The sequence below is a fragment of the Eublepharis macularius genome, chromosome 2, assembly GCF_028583425.1.
Source record: "Eublepharis macularius isolate TG4126 chromosome 2, MPM_Emac_v1.0, whole genome shotgun sequence".
In the NCBI taxonomy this organism is placed as follows: Eukaryota; Metazoa; Chordata; class Lepidosauria; order Squamata; family Eublepharidae; genus Eublepharis; species Eublepharis macularius.
This window is the reverse complement of record NC_072791.1, coordinates 151,837,822-151,853,155: the sequence shown is the minus strand read 5'-3', so window position 1 is coordinate 151,853,155 and position 15,334 is coordinate 151,837,822. Positions and strand designations below refer to the sequence as shown.

At 43.9% G+C, this 15,334-nt stretch overlaps 1 protein-coding gene across 2 annotated transcripts; it reads left to right on the top strand.

Moving 5' to 3' along the window:
- The first annotated feature begins 5,239 nt into the window (after positions 1 to 5,239).
- On the top strand, positions 5,240 to 14,469 carry NDUFS8 (NADH:ubiquinone oxidoreductase core subunit S8). 2 transcript variants are annotated; one of them, XM_054970163.1, is made up of 7 exons: positions 5,240 to 5,333; positions 5,958 to 6,021; positions 7,462 to 7,524; positions 9,571 to 9,660; positions 11,218 to 11,390; positions 13,916 to 14,044; positions 14,256 to 14,469. In XM_054970163.1, the coding sequence occupies exons 2-7, from the start codon at positions 5,973 to 5,975 to the stop codon at positions 14,385 to 14,387; spliced, it is 636 nt and encodes a 211-aa protein (XP_054826138.1). In that variant the 5' UTR covers positions 5,240 to 5,333; positions 5,958 to 5,972; the 3' UTR covers positions 14,388 to 14,469. The 2 variants fall into 2 exon arrangements, with proteins under 2 accessions (XP_054826138.1, XP_054826139.1); XM_054970164.1 differs by lacking the exon at positions 5,240 to 5,333 and adding an exon at positions 5,672 to 5,699.
- The last annotated feature ends 865 nt before the right edge of the window (positions 14,470 to 15,334 follow it).

The following is a 15,334-nucleotide window of genomic DNA, read 5'->3' as shown; positions in this document are numbered from 1 at the left end:
CCCAATTCCTCCACTATCACTTTCCGCATATTAATTATACCCTAAACTCTGATTTCTCCTCTCATCAAAATCTGCAGCTTGTACCTAAGTGTGATTACTCACTAGAACATCTGACCGAATTCAAAGGGACTTTCTTCCTAGCAACTGTACTCAGGATTGCCTTGCTGACATGTTTTGCAGATATCTACAGATTTCATGCAAGTGTTTCGCTTCTTTAATAAAGCTCTCATATCAAACCTCCACATTGTTTCCTCTTGACTCTATTTATTAACATTATTTGCATAGTATTTTGGCATATATAGCACTTTACACAGTAATGTCCAAACAGCCTAAAAGCAAAACGTAGACATTGTCAAAATTGGAAATATAAATCACTCCCTCCTCCAAATGTTGAAAGCAAAGTTTTGCACCCTAGAAGCAACCAAATTTTTATATTTATGGAGACTCTGGTCAATTGGCGTCTGAGGCTGGAAACCATTAAACAAAGAGGAGCTTGACTCCTTGGGTTCATTCTAGGGATCCCAGGTCCCCTGGTGGGGGCAGTGGACTCCTGCTCCTGCTCCTGCTCCCACCCTCCGCCCCCCACCTCCAGTCATCTGGCCAGCGGAGGGGACAGGCATGGGAACAGACCTCCCTGCGCACTCCTGGAGCGGTGCAATGATGTCACTCCCAGGAGTGATGTCATTGCACCACCCCAAGAGTGTTCCTACACTTTGCAGAGGGCCAATTTAGTCCCCAAATGTTTTAATGGCACCTTGGGGGAAAATGCTTAAAGTGTATTCAGACCATTCTGGTGACTGGGATATGAAATTGCAAAACCTGTTATTTGCATACTGAGAGGTCCTTCAAGAGAGTACTGTCTTTAATCCCTTTGAATTGCTGTACGGGAGAAGAGTAAGAGGCTCCACTGACAGTGTCAGAGAGATGGAAAGGAGAAATCTCTGATGATCCAAAGAGTGTGATCCAGTATATAGAAACTTTACAGAACAATCTGAAAACTGCAATGCAGATACCTGGAGAGAACATACAGAAAGCCCAACAGACAAAAGTTATGGTATGACAAGCATGCAGAGTGATACAGAGTGATACATCCAAATATGTTAACGCCCTATTATAATAGAGAGCAGTTGATGCTATATGCATGTGTGGGAAAAAGGAAGGAGAAACAGTTAATTCCCATGTGGGATATACCAAACTCTCCTACGGAAGGAGTTATGAGATTGAAACAACATAGTATTCCATTGGAGCCTTATGCTCCAGGTCTTGAAGTTTGACCAAGGAATAACATGAGCAGCATAATTTCAGAGACCTTGTCCAGGGAAAAAGAGTTACAAGTTTCGTAAATATGGAAAAGGGTGTAAGTATTTCATAAAATTGAATGTTTTATAAAATGTAATGTGATAGCCACTTTGGTGTAGTGGTTAAGAGTGTGGGACTCTAATCTGGAGAACCAGAACTCCACACTCCTCCGCTTGAAGCCAGTTGGGTGACCTTGGGTCAGTCACAGCTTTTAGGAGCTCTCTGAGCTGCACCCACCTCACAGGGTGTTCTGTTGCGGGCAGGGCTTTTGTTCTGGGAAAAGAGGTGGTGGAACTCTCAAGAGGGAAATGAGGGAGAAACACACGGGATTCTTTGAAATAATATTTTCATGTGCTATGGATTTACATCAACTGTGAGACAGAACCCACTACCTTTTGTGTGTGTGTGTGGGCGGGGTGGTATTAAATGACATAGGAACTATCCAGTAGGATCATACTTATCACAATAGTTGTGAACTCTTGCCCCAGGCGCAAAATTCTGAGGGGCGCAAAATTTCTCCAGCCCCATCTCTATACCCTCCCCAGACCAGCTGAGGCAAGTCCCTCATATATATTGGGGAGACCCATTCCTCGCAACGATTCAGCTTCCCCTCCCCAAGCAGCCACTCATGCCAGATCTCTGCACAACACCAAACAGCCCCTCAGAATTCTGCTGCCGTTCCACTGCGTTCTGGCTGAAAAAAAGCCCCAGTTGTGTGGATGATAACAATATACTTTGTAAACCGCTCTGTGTGGGCATTAAGTTGTCTTGAAGAGCGGTTTATCAATTGAATGTTGTTGTTATTTAACGTGATTCTTTTAAAAAGGGGGGAAAGTTTGTAGTATAAGGTATCGAAAATGGTTATATAGTATGTGTTTATCTAGGTAATGGGTGTGGGAAATAGAGGAAACACACAAACACAGAGGAAAAGGCCCTCATTGTGTACAGTAGAGATCTAAAAATAAGTTCCACCTTTGACAATCTGTAGGAGGAGGGACAAGTGATAGACAGGGCTGGCTCCAGCTCCACCTCTCCTGAGAAACCAACCAATGAGAGGGAGTGGAATGCTGGGCCAATGAGAGTTGGTTCCACTGGGGGAAGAGAGAGAGAGGCTGGTAGAAGGCTTTTGGAGATGCTGAGAGGAGGCAGTAGAGAGATAACTAATTACAAACCTGTACTGTTACTTTGAAACATTCTCTGTTTAACCCCCTGTTTGTTTATGAGTTTAGAACCATTCACTCCTATGTTCCATCTTGTAAATAAAGTCTAATTTTGTTTGAAGCCTGGCTGGCCTGAAGTTGGAACAGGAGAGAGGGGATCCTCTGGCTGGCCTCCTCTGGAACAGGAGAGAGGGGATCCAGTGAGGATTTGGGTCAGGGCTCTCTCTGACTGCTAAATTAGAGGCTAGACAGATGGCGTGTGGTGACCAGCCCATCCCTGCCTGGGAAGCCATGTACCTGTGAAGAGGAAGGTTTAGGGTGAATGGCAGGATGACAAAAGGCTTGTAAGAGGTCCGCCATAGCCATCTTTCTACTTTGCAGAAACTCAAGGTGACTTACAATAGAAGTAAAATGATAGTCAGAAACTGAATGAGATAATGTTTTAAAACATGGTCATAATATGAATAAAACATTAAAAAACAGTTTAGGTCTGTCAAAAAACATTAAAACAAAGTTAATTAAAAAGCAGCCCTAAATAAAACATGTTTTCAGCTGCTCCTAAAGAGCGGGGGCCAGGGGATGCTGTTCCACAGTTGTGGGACTGCCACTAAAAAGACCTTCTCTCAGGTGAGCTTCTTTATCTGAGGAGAGCCTCTCCCTGTAATCTTAATTCCCAGACAGGGGCATATGGGAGAAGACCGTTCTTCAGATACCACAGTCCCAAGCCATGTAGGGCTTTAAAGGACTAAACCAAGACCTTGGATTGTGCTCAGGAGGAACGGATCAGTAGCCAGGGTAAGTGCAGAAATAGGTCACAGGCTCTCGGTAGCTGGCCCCAACAAGCAGTCTTAATTGCAACTTTCTGCACTAGCTGCAGCTTCTGAATGTTGTTCAAGGCAGCCCCAAGTACAGCATGCTGCAAATAGTTCAATGTAGACGTTAGGCATGGATAACTGGCTAGATCTGACTGAGCAAGGAATAAGAGCAGCTAGTGCATCAACTGAAACTGGGCAAGAGCACGTCAAGCCATCATAGTCACCTGGACTTCTAAAGTGACTTCTGTGTTGAGCAGTAACCCCAAACTGCGAACCTGGTTTTCCAAGGGAAGTATAACCCTATCCAAGACAGGAGAGATCAAAGAGATAAAAGAGCAAAGAAAACATTTATAGATTCAGTTAATATTTGAAGTACATGTAGAGCAGGAAAACATAAAAGGAAGGAGTAGCCAAGAACAACCTGACAGTAGGAACCAAGTCAGACTCTCCTGAGTAAAGCAGTCCCAAAAGGGCTGCCAGATGGCACCAATTATCACTCCTTTTATATAGATTTTTTTTAAATGACAGAGCAAGCCACTCAGATACTCAGCTTTCATAGTAATGCAAAGTTTTGGATTTCCATACTAGTGTAGTACTGAAATCCTGTGAGCCTTCTGTGGTAGGTTTGTCACTCTATAAACTGACCATCAAGAGCCCTATGGCACAGTGTGGTAAGCTGCAGTACTGCAGCCCAAGCTCTGCTCATAGCCTGAGTTCGATCCTGGCAGAAGCTGAGTTCAAATAGCCAGCTCAAGCCTTCCATCCTTCCAAGGCTGGTAAAGTGAGTACCCAGTTTCCTGGGGTAAAGTGTAGATGACTGGGGAAGGCAATGGCAAACTACCCTGTAACAAAAAGTCTGCCAAGAAAACATCGTGATGTGACATCCCCCATGGTTCAGTAATGACTTAGTACTTTACCTTTAAATTGACAATCAGTGAATTTACAGAGCAACAAATCATCCACTGTTGCATGCTAGCCAGGGTGCCTTCCCTCAAGGAAGTATGCCTAATATTGCATTCTCTCTGGATTCTACTGGAATATATCATTCTGGGAAAATACAATACAGCACATTCCTTAGCTACCAGGAACATTGAAATTTGTAGTGGTTTTGAGATGTGATTCTGAAACCACATGGCACCTATAGGATGGTACTTGTGATATTATCAATGAATAATACAGCTTTCAACAGCACCATGCCTAACTTCATAACTTGAAAAGACTCTCAGAAAAATATACAAAAACTCTTTACAATTTCACCTCTGGCATCAGCAGACCATCACACAATGATGAAAGCTTGCCTTTCTGGTGACCTTCCTATAACCAAACAGTTCTGAAGTAAAGCCTTCCATCCCCCTCCACACATTTTATCTAGTTTTTCAGGCTCAGTTCATTCACGTGAACTCAGTACTTGATGATTCCAGGCTGAAGGTTAAACAGACTCCATAAAAACGTCTGGGCTGCTTTGGAGAACTGTAAGGAGGAGATTTGATGTTAAGAGGTGTGACGGGTCACTCACACATGCAAATTACTATTAGATGCTGCACGAAATTACTCAATTTTTAGTTAGCGTTATAACTTTTTCATGTGACTACCTTAGCGGTTTTCTAAACATTGCACAGCGACTGGTTGCTAGTGCTAAAGAAGCCAACGGGGATTTATACCCCGTACTGCTACGTTATTAGATTAACTTTTATTACAGCAAAAATAAATGAGACGAGTGACAACTAAACGACCAACCCCTGCATGAACAGAAGGAACGCGGGCATGCTCTGCTTCCAACAGACAGAAACACTCTGCTTCTTCCCTAAATTCTGTCCGGCAATCCACGTGCGTTCTAAGCTTTCTTGCAGCCAATCAATGTCTGTTGTTGCCATAGATGTCTGTCAACATCCCACCTAAACATTCCCCCTTTCCCTACCAATCTAACCAACCAAAGAGAAAGTTCCGCCCCTCTCAGAACTCCCTCACCCAACGACTATTCAGCCAGCTGGTGATTGGTCTCGGTTGTTTCTCCCGCGACTCGGAGCAAGGAGCTGGTGTCTGTTGTAGGTCTCAGTGGGTGAGTCCTTTCTGTCCTTTATGACTTTCCGTGGGGCAGATGCTCGTTTTGTCAGATTCCAAAAAATTATTCCGGGGGTGTGGGGGAAAGCTTCAGCAGCATCTAAGTAGTAGGACCTTCACTGAGGGTCGCAGAGGGCATAGGACTACGCATGTTGTGACAGGCCGGATGGTCTGATAATGGTGCATGCGCATAACGGAGTTTTGGCGGAGAGTAGGAGGCGGAATGTAGACACGCATGCGCTCTTCTGCTTGCTAGTCTGCGCCTGATACTGCTCAACGCCGCCCAAGGGGAGGGAGACCGGAAGTTGTCTGTCGGCTTTGCGCACCGTGGGTTTCCTTGCTGGAGCAGAACGAGTTGCAGCAAGTGAGAGGAAGGGACTGTGGTTTCGTGGACGTGCACGTGTTTGGGATGTAGAAACTCCCGTGTAAAAGATGCGCAGATAGCAAATTTGGGTCAAGGTTTTTCTGAAGGAAGAGCTGTCGCTAGTTGGAATAAATGCAGCCTCCTGTATGCATTTATACTGTCACAGTAATAGTCATTGGGCTATTGATGCATGCGAGACCCTGGAGTAACAGTCGACTCTGATAGCTACTAAAATGTTACTTCTTGTTCCCCTCGCAGAGTAACCGTGGACTCATGTTGAAAATGCGTGTGCTCTGGATGATGAGCCAAGCTTCCCGAGCAGGTAGGGCTGCAGAAGAGACACAGTTTCTTCCAGGGCTGGGGTTTGGCTTGATCGATGGCTGTGGCAAGTCATTGACTGTTTTCTTTGTTTACTATTGGTAAAATGAGGATAATAATTTTGATGTGCAATGGTGATTGTTGTCAGGATGATAGCTGTTAAAGCACCATTTGTGCTGGAGGTATTATATCTGTGTTAACAATGATGCTGTAGATAAAATATTGAGCTTTAAGGTAAGGAGGACTTCTAGGGCAGACTGCAGGACTTCTTCTCTTGTCAGCTTTACAGAATGTTACCTCTGCTTTTAAAAGACAGAAACTAAAAAGAGCTCTCCTGTCTCAGACCAAAAGTCCATTTATTTGACATCTAGTTTCCAGTAATTGCTAACCAGATTTTTTTTTTTGAAGACCAAACGCAAGGCATGAAAGCAATAGGATGCTCTTGCTGTTTGTCACAATGTTGATAATAATAATAATATTCAATTTATATACCGCCCTTCAGGACAACTTAATGCCCACTCAGAGCGGTTTACAAAGTATGTCATTATTATCCCCTCAACAAACACCCTGTGAGGTGGGTGGGGCTGAGAGAGCTCCAGAGAGCCGTGACTAGCCCAAGGTCAACCAGCTGGCTTCAAGTGGAGGAGTGGGGAATCAAACCCGGCTCTCCAGATTAGAGTCCCGCGCTCTTAACCACTACACCAAGCTGGCTGTCAGTTTTCAGACTGTTGAATATTCAGTGGCAGTATAGAAGCTCGGTTTTGTTATCAATGTTTAAATGAATAGCTGTTGACAGATATGCCCTCTGTGAGCTTGATTCTTTTTTTAAAGCTATGTTTGTAGATGTCATGGCATTTTGTAAGGAAGTACCACTACTCCATGTGAGGTGCTTTGTGTCAATTTCAAACCTTCTACCAGTATATTTCACTAGCTGATTATGAGTTTTAGTATTCTGAGAAGGCCAAAAACAACCTTCTGTCTGTTGTCTCTGCGTCATTCATAATTTTATAACTTTGATCATGATCTCTCCCTCAACACTTCTTTCTCTCTCTAAATAAGAGCCCTAACATTTTAAACTCTTGTCACAGAGAAGCAAGTAGTAATTCTATTTCCAATCAACTTTTATTGTTTTGTGGTTCCTCCTATTATAAATGATGTTAAGTGATCTGTTGTGGCGGTCAGATCTCTGCTGCGCCATTGCATTCATAGCATCCTTAAGCCCACGTTCTATGTCTGTCGCCTGGTTCTGTGTTGGCTGATGTAGCAGGATGCCTGTCATAGCATCTCATGTTAATGGTTTGGAAGTGATCTTATATGAAGGACTTGGAATAGGTTAAGCTATGCTGAGGGTTACACAAGCCCAGTATTTACTGTGTTGTGTTGGGCTTCAGGGATCATTATTCTTTTATCTGGCATGTTGTCCAAACTTTCTGTTTTTCTTTAGGGACTCCAGTGGGCCTGAACCTTGTTCGATACCTCAGCAACACGGCCCCAAGAGCCTCCTACAGTAAGTTCACCATCCACCACACACAAGAATCTCTCTAGGGATGTAGCACGTGCTTGCCCAAAATATAATTTAATTAATAGGTATAAGAGCTGCTCCTAGATGGTCTTTGAGGGAGCACAAAAGTCAGCTTGGCTATATTTTTGTCTGTGTTGAATTCAAGTTAAAAATACTATAGAGGAATACTCAGATGTGGCTGACTAAACACTGAAAAGACTGAAGGTCTACTTATAAATATGAATCAATCTGATCTGCTCCATGATAATCGGTTATCTCAAATGAAAATAAATAGCAGGTGTATTTAATACATTAGCTCTGTCAAGATACAATTAATTGAGAATAACTTCAAGGCAGTAATAGGGGATATTAAAGGGAAGCTCCGCATTTTGGGTAAATACTCTCAAAATGATGATAATTCCAAAATTAATGTATCTGTTAACACGCTTTCCACAAACTATTCCAAGAGTTAAATTAAAATAATGGCAGTCCATTGTTAAGTGAATTTGTTTAGAATAAAAAGAAACGGGGGATCAAATCAAACATAATATATTCTAAATGAAGAGCTTGGGGATTTGGGATACCAAATATAATGTGGTATCATAATGCCACAAAACTTTACTGGATTTTTAAATGATTCATAGAAAATGAAGAGAACTTTAATAGTTCAACTATTGCTATGGAACAGGCCTTAGGTTCTTCTTTCTGTAGCTTAAAAAAAGGCAGAAAAAATGACAACTTTGTAATTAACAATTTGTTATGATGTTGGGAATTGGAGAATGCCTTCAAGCCATAGCTGATTTATGGTGACCCCTGCTAGAGTTTTCATGGCAAGAGACTAACAGAGGTGGTTTGCCATTTCCTGCCACTACAACCCTGGTCTTCGTTGGAGATCTCCCATCCAATAACTAACCAAGGCCGACTCTGCTTAGCTTCTGAGATCTGATGAGATCAGGCTCACTTGGGTTATCTGGGTCAGGGCGGTATTGGAAATTATATCACAATAAATTGTTCCCAGGGATATCCCCTTAGCTTTGGCCATTTGAGATAAATTACGGAGATATAAGCTACATTATTTAATTAGATGGGAAAGGAATGGATTTTAGGTATATAAGACTTTTATCACCAGTAACAGAGTTGTTCCATCTTCAGCTAAGAAGCTTTCTTACAATTTTTTTTAAAGAAAGTCTCAAATGAGTGTTTTCACTGAGTTTGATGAGCTGGTAGCTGAACACTGTAAATATCACATGGCTAAAATATATGATGTTCTTCTAAACAATAATCAATATGTAACAGCTATTGTCTTAAATGAACAACTTTCTTGGTGCTGTATCTGAAGAAGTGAGCTGTGACTCACAAAAGCTCATACACTACGACAAATTTTATTAGTCTTGTAGGTGCTACTGTATTCATGCAGTGTTAGAAACAGGATTAGTTATAGTTATTCCTTTCACTCTAGAGATCTTTTTGTTGAATCATTTAATGAATTTACTCTATCATTATAGAAATGTGATGTTACTTGTAATTATAGTAGCAAGAAGAATCTTTGCAGGATACTGAGGGAAAAATCTCAACCTAAGCTTTCTGAAGAGGATGAAAGGAGTACATCTTGATGTACAATCTTGATGATCAAATTAACTAAGATGAAAAAAGTGAAAATATTTCTCAACTTGGCAATTTGTGGTGGATTTTTCTTACAAATATAAACTCTTGTACTTAAGATTTTTGTATTAGCAGTTTCATTGTAGTGTAATGAGTTTTCAATAAACATTGCTACTATTTTTAAAAAGTTAGCTTGGCATGTTCTCTTTAATGCTTTCCCCCAGAAGGTGGCACCGTGTGCATGTAACGCCCCAAAGGCATGATTCCTCTGAGAATGGTACATGAGCACTTGTTTTGATAGAAATTTCTATTTCAAAGAACATTGGTATGTAAGATCTCTGCCTGCACTTATTTCTGCAATATGTTTTGTAATGGGAGTTTTCATAGGACTAAACCTTTCTGTAGAGCAACTGTTCACCTTTGGGTTTTGGGGGGTTTTTTTGGCTGCAGAATATGTAAATGTAAAGGAGGAGCTGACGGACATGAAATCAATCACTGACAAGGCTGCACAGACCCTACTGTGGACAGAGCTCATACGAGGTAAGGAAAACGCTGAGATTGGGATGATGGGGTAGGAAATATATGTACTATAATTGTGGCATGGAGTTCATTGACTTGGGGGTGAGCATAAGGAAGAGTCAAAAGCATGAAATCATAGAATGGATTACTGAGCAAAGGCTGACAGCCTGTTCCATTTCCACTCTCCCCAGCAACCCTGTCCTGGGCCATGATGGAGGCAGCGGGAGATTTTGGCCTTGCAGTGGTTAATTTTAATTGTTAATATATCAGAAGCGTCACAAAACCTGAGGCTAAGATGTAAGAGTAGGCTTGGAATGAATTGTTCTGATGGCAGACTCCATTTATCTGTGCTATTGGCTCTTCATGCTACTGCTAGCTGCCCTCCATTTTTTACTCCATTGGCAGGAAGCCTACTGTCATCCTTCCATCATTGCAGCTGTATTGTAGAGGCTTGACACAGTCTTCTAAATTCATGTCGCTTATTAATGTTTATGTAGCTGATTAATGTTTATCCAGCTCTTCTCCAAGGAGCTCAATAATAGACCTGGATGATCTTATGGTGGCAACCCTCATACAGCACTAGAGGGGGGAAGTTACAGGCATGCTCTTTTTTTGGGGCACAATTGAGAAACATGGAGCTGTGAGGATAACTGCCATAGTGATGCACTGTGTCCTGGCACCACAGGTGAATGGAGAGAAGAGGGTGGGTGCAAGTGCAGTTCACTATTGAGCTGGCTACCTGAACTGCTTCCACATGGCATTGCTTCCTCATTCTCCTTTTATGGGCATTTGAACTGGTGATGAAGATTCTTCTCTCTCTTCCCCCACATCTGCTGTTCTCCCCCAACACACTCACACTCTCTCAGGAGATGGGAATTGCCCACTTTATCCCCTCTCCTCAGATGTTTTATTGAGAGTGCTCCAGTCCCATTGGGCTCCAGTCCCACTCCTCATGCTGTGCTTGGAGTGGGAGAGTGGTGGGCAGTGGCAGAGGTGAAGCTAGCATGTAGGTAGTGCTTGGAACAGGCGAAGAGGTAGGATTCATTACAGGCAGCAGTTTGAGGAGCAGGACTTGAGCTCAAAGGAAAAGTGCTGTTGGAGAGGATATTGAAAAGGTACAATTCCTGTCCTGCAGAAGCTGATGGGGTCTTTGGAATGGTACCAATGCAGATGGGGAGGTTGGAAAACCTGAATCTTCCCATCTACATGGTGAGAAATTCTGCTTTGACTGCATAGTAAAGAAGCTGCTGAACACTATTATAGTAAAGTAGGCTTGGGAAACAACAGGAATTCTTGGAAAGTGGGCAGTTGGAAGACAATGTGATGTGAATCCTCTAGGAAAAAAAATTCTGGTTTGAAAGTCAAACTAGAGTAAAATAGCTTTGTGGCAGTAGCCCTGCTAGTAATTTCTGCTTATCCCAAGCAGAGTAAATTGTATCACTTTTGTAAGGTTTTGGGATGTTAGTAACTGCTATTAAGTTGTAGCTGCTTTAGCAGGATGGTACTAGTTTGCCCTGAACTTTGGGGATGGTGTGTTCTTATTTTAAATTAAATATTTTTGTGTACACTTTCCCATAGGCTTGGCTATGACTTTGAGCTACATGTTTAGGGAACCTGCCACTATCAACTATCCCTTTGAGAAGGGTCCCCTGAGCCCACGCTTTCGTGGGGAGCATGCCCTTCGCCGATATCCGTCTGGAGAGGAGAGATGCATTGCTTGCAAGCTCTGTGAGGCGATTTGTCCAGCCCAGGTGAGGCCCCTGTTGTCCCCTCTCCCCCTCTGCCAATTTCAGGTAACTTGACGATAGGGATTTCTCCAACTGCTGTAGCAGCCGAGTGTAAAAATGTTCCACTTTAGTTACCAGCTGCATACTGCAGATAGAAGTTGTATCCTTACAGAAACTTGGTAAGGTATTCTTTCAGGAGGTATTCTTTCTCATAAGAAAGGTGTTCCTGGAAAAGACCTCTGTCCTGGACCCATACCAGTCCGGGTTCTGTTCAGGTCATGGGGCGGAGGCAGTGTTGGTTGCCCTCACAGGACCATCTTTGTAGGCACCTGGATCAGGGCAGGGCAGCGCTGCTCATCTTGTTAGACCGTTCAGCAGCGTTTGACACAGTCAACCATGAGTTGTTGGCCCACCACCTTGTCGATGTGGGGATTCATGGGATGGCCTTGCAGTGGCTTGTCTCTTTTCTCCACAGTCGGGGTCAGAGGGTGGCCCTAGGGGAGAGACTGTCCGCATGCCAACCTTTGGAGTGCAGCGTCCCACAGGGGGTGATACTCTCTCCCCTGTTGTTCAATCTTTATATGCACCCCCTCGCCCAGGTGGTGCGGAGTTTCAGACTGGGTTGCCATCAGTATGCAGATGACACCCAGTTGTATCTGTTGATGGGAGGCCGACCTGATTCTGCCCGACACCCTGTTGAGAGCCCTGGAGGCCGTGTCTGGGTGGGTAGCAGGCTGAAGTTGAATCCCGCGAAGATGGAGGTCCTGTACTTGGGCCGTGGACTGTCGGAGGCAAGGATCCTTCTCCCAACTTTGGGGGGGGGCACCACTTGTGCCCATACCATTGGTTAGGAGTTTGGGCGTGATTCTGGATTCCTCCTTGTCTATGGAGGGCCAGATCACGGCTGTGGCATGGGCGGCCTTTTTTCCACCTTCGGCAGGCCTGGCAACGGGCGCCCTACCTTTCGGCCCAGGACCTAACAACAGTGATCCATGCAATGGTCACCGCCAGGTTAGAATACTGTTACTCGCTCTACACAGGGCTGCCCTTGGGCTTGATCCAGAGACTTCAATGGAGCTTCATGTAGGACACATATTACGCCTATCTTGCAGCAGCTTCACTGGCTCCCAGTAGAATTCCAGATCCGGTTCAAGGTGTTGGTTTTGACCTATAAAGCCCTAAACAGACTGGGACCAGCATACCTAAGGGACCGTCTCTCCCTGTATGTGCCCCAGAGAGCACTTCGTTCAACAGGAAAACATCTGGTGGTCCCTGGCCCTAGGGAGGTTTGGCTGGCCTCAACCTGGTGGAACTCTCTGTCTGAGGACGCTCAGGCCCACCAGGATCTTGTATCATTTAGGCAGGCCTGTAAGACAGAGATGTTCCGCCAGGCATATGGTGGAGGCTAATTTTAGCCCATCATTGCCGAGCCTTCCACCAGTCTCCCTCTACAAGGGGTATGGAGAGTCCACTCACACTGGTTGTCCCAAAAGGTAACCAGTATTTTATCTGTTTTTATGATTGATTTTACGTTGTATTTTCATCAATGTTGTACCTCGCCCTGAGCCCGCTTGTGGGGAGGGCAGGTTAAAAATTAAATAAATAACCAATTTGGGGCAGGTAATTTTCAATCGAGTTCAAGTTTGCTTATTTGCATAGGAATACTCCTTTATGGTGCTTCATCGGACATGGATATTCTTCAGATAAATGTGTGGCCACATGGGCTAGGGAGATCCCATCTCTGATGGCATTATTTTGATTAGATGTAACACTATGGAAAAGCAGTTCAGTGTGGAGAATGCTTCTCCTTAAATTGCCTGTGTGCTGGTGCTTGTATGGTTGTCTCCAAAAGGATAGGGATGCAACAACTGTTCAAACAACTCACATGCTTCCCAGGGTGGCTTTGTGAAGATAACAGCTTTCTGGTCAATTTTCTTACACTTGAAAGACATCTCCCTAATGCCTATGGAAATAATGCCATTGATGATGGGATTTCTCTAATAAGGTGTTTGCCAAATTTTTCACCATAAAGATGCAGTCTTATGCCAATTTACTTGTAAGCCCAATTGGCTTTAGTGGGACTTACCTTTTCCATCTGAGCCGTGTAAGAATGTGTATGCCAGCTGATTGGCAAACTTCCATATCCATGCAGTTGCTAGCCAGATGTGCTAAACTCCTAAAGTAATGTTGTTATTGTGTGGTAGCTTATGCTAATTGGTTCCAGAAATAGCTTTTCTCTGGCACAGCAGGGTGGGTAGATGCTTTTGGAAGGCTGCTCCTCCTTGCTGCTGGAGTTCAATAGAACCTCACTGAGTGTGTGACATGCTTGTTTGATCTGAGGCTCTTCTCTTCCAAGCATCCCAGTTTTAGTAGTTCTGTCCAATTCTGCTGTGTCTGCCTCTTGACGTCTAATGCCATTGCTTCTGTTACAACACGGATAAACTTGTTATCCCTCTTGCACTCTAATGTAGCTTGCTCTGCCTTCTGGAGTGGGGGCTTTTGGAACATTGCATGCCAGTGAGTTATCTCTCTTGCTATCCTGTCTGCAGGCAATCACCATTGAGGCAGAGCCCCGAGCAGATGGCAGCCGGAGGACCACTCGCTATGACATTGACATGACTAAATGCATCTATTGTGGATTCTGCCAGGAAGCCTGTCCAGTTGATGCAATTGTCGAGGTGAATGGGTTGATGATATGGAGCTTTCAGGCTAACTAATGAATCCAGAGTGGGTTCTGTTGCTCTCTGCCCACTCTGGATTCATTATCTGGATGGTTGAGTTGATCTGAGCAAGACAGAGAGTAAGCCAATACTCCTACCTTTTGTGTGGAGGAGGTCCTCTCTGTACATTTGTGTATGAGACTGGATGTGACCTTAGTTTTTTCTGCAGGGCCCCAACTTTGAGTTCTCCACTGAGACGCACGAGGAGCTCCTGTACAACAAAGAGAAGCTGCTGAACAATGGTGACAAGTGGGAAGCTGAGATTGCTGCTAACATACAGGCTGACTACTTGTACCGATAATCGATCACTTATCTCAGCCCTCACACATCCTAACCATCCCGTTCATCTGAAGCCAAGACTGTAATAAAGGGCATGCACCTACTGTTTGTCTCCCTGTATTTTGTGGCAGGGGAGGGTAAAATTGTATGCAAGTTGCTGGAGACTGTGCGGAACAGTCCTCCTTTGCCTTTTTCCTCAACCTAGACTGTGGAGCTAGCCAGCCTCCCCCTTTTGTCTGATGGGAGAGCCCTGATTGCTGTACTGGGAATGGGATGAGCTTGAAGGGCACTGATATTGAACAAAAAAGGTCACGGATAGAGTTCAGTAAGGGAAAGCACTTTGGAAGAAAAATCCCAATGCCGAGTATATGCTAACATAGTCTGAACTTGTTGAGACTGAAAGAGACCTTGGGATTGTAGTGGATAGCTCAGTGAAAATGTTAACCCAGTGTGCCGCAGCAGTGAATGAGTAAGGAAGGGAAGTGCAAAGATCTGGCTTCAAGAAAAAGTGATGGCTGCTGTTTTAGGTATTCATCTACTGTAGGCCAACAAAGGGAAAGCTTTTAACTGCCTCTTGCATACTGCACCTACATCCAGTGTGATGAAACCCAGCTCTTGAGTTTTCCCCCTATCCTGGTGGTGTGTAACACAACAGCAGTGTACTACATGGAAGGGGGTGTTAGCCATGAGGATCAGGGAACACTAATTGGCTCTGTGATGCTAAGGCACTTCTGTTGCCAGAGCCTGTTGAGCCCATCACCCCTTCAAAAAAGACAAAATAATTGAAATTAAGTGCACGGTCTAGGGAAGAAAAAAAATACTTCAGAGTTGTTTTTAATGTAAGATTAATCTTAAACCCTGGGCAACTGTTTTAGCGGCGAGATTGTTTATATACTTTACAGAGTTGATTGCTTTCCAGAACCCTACTGGTCACATCTTGGAGGGCCTATGATGTTTCCTGTGTGTAAA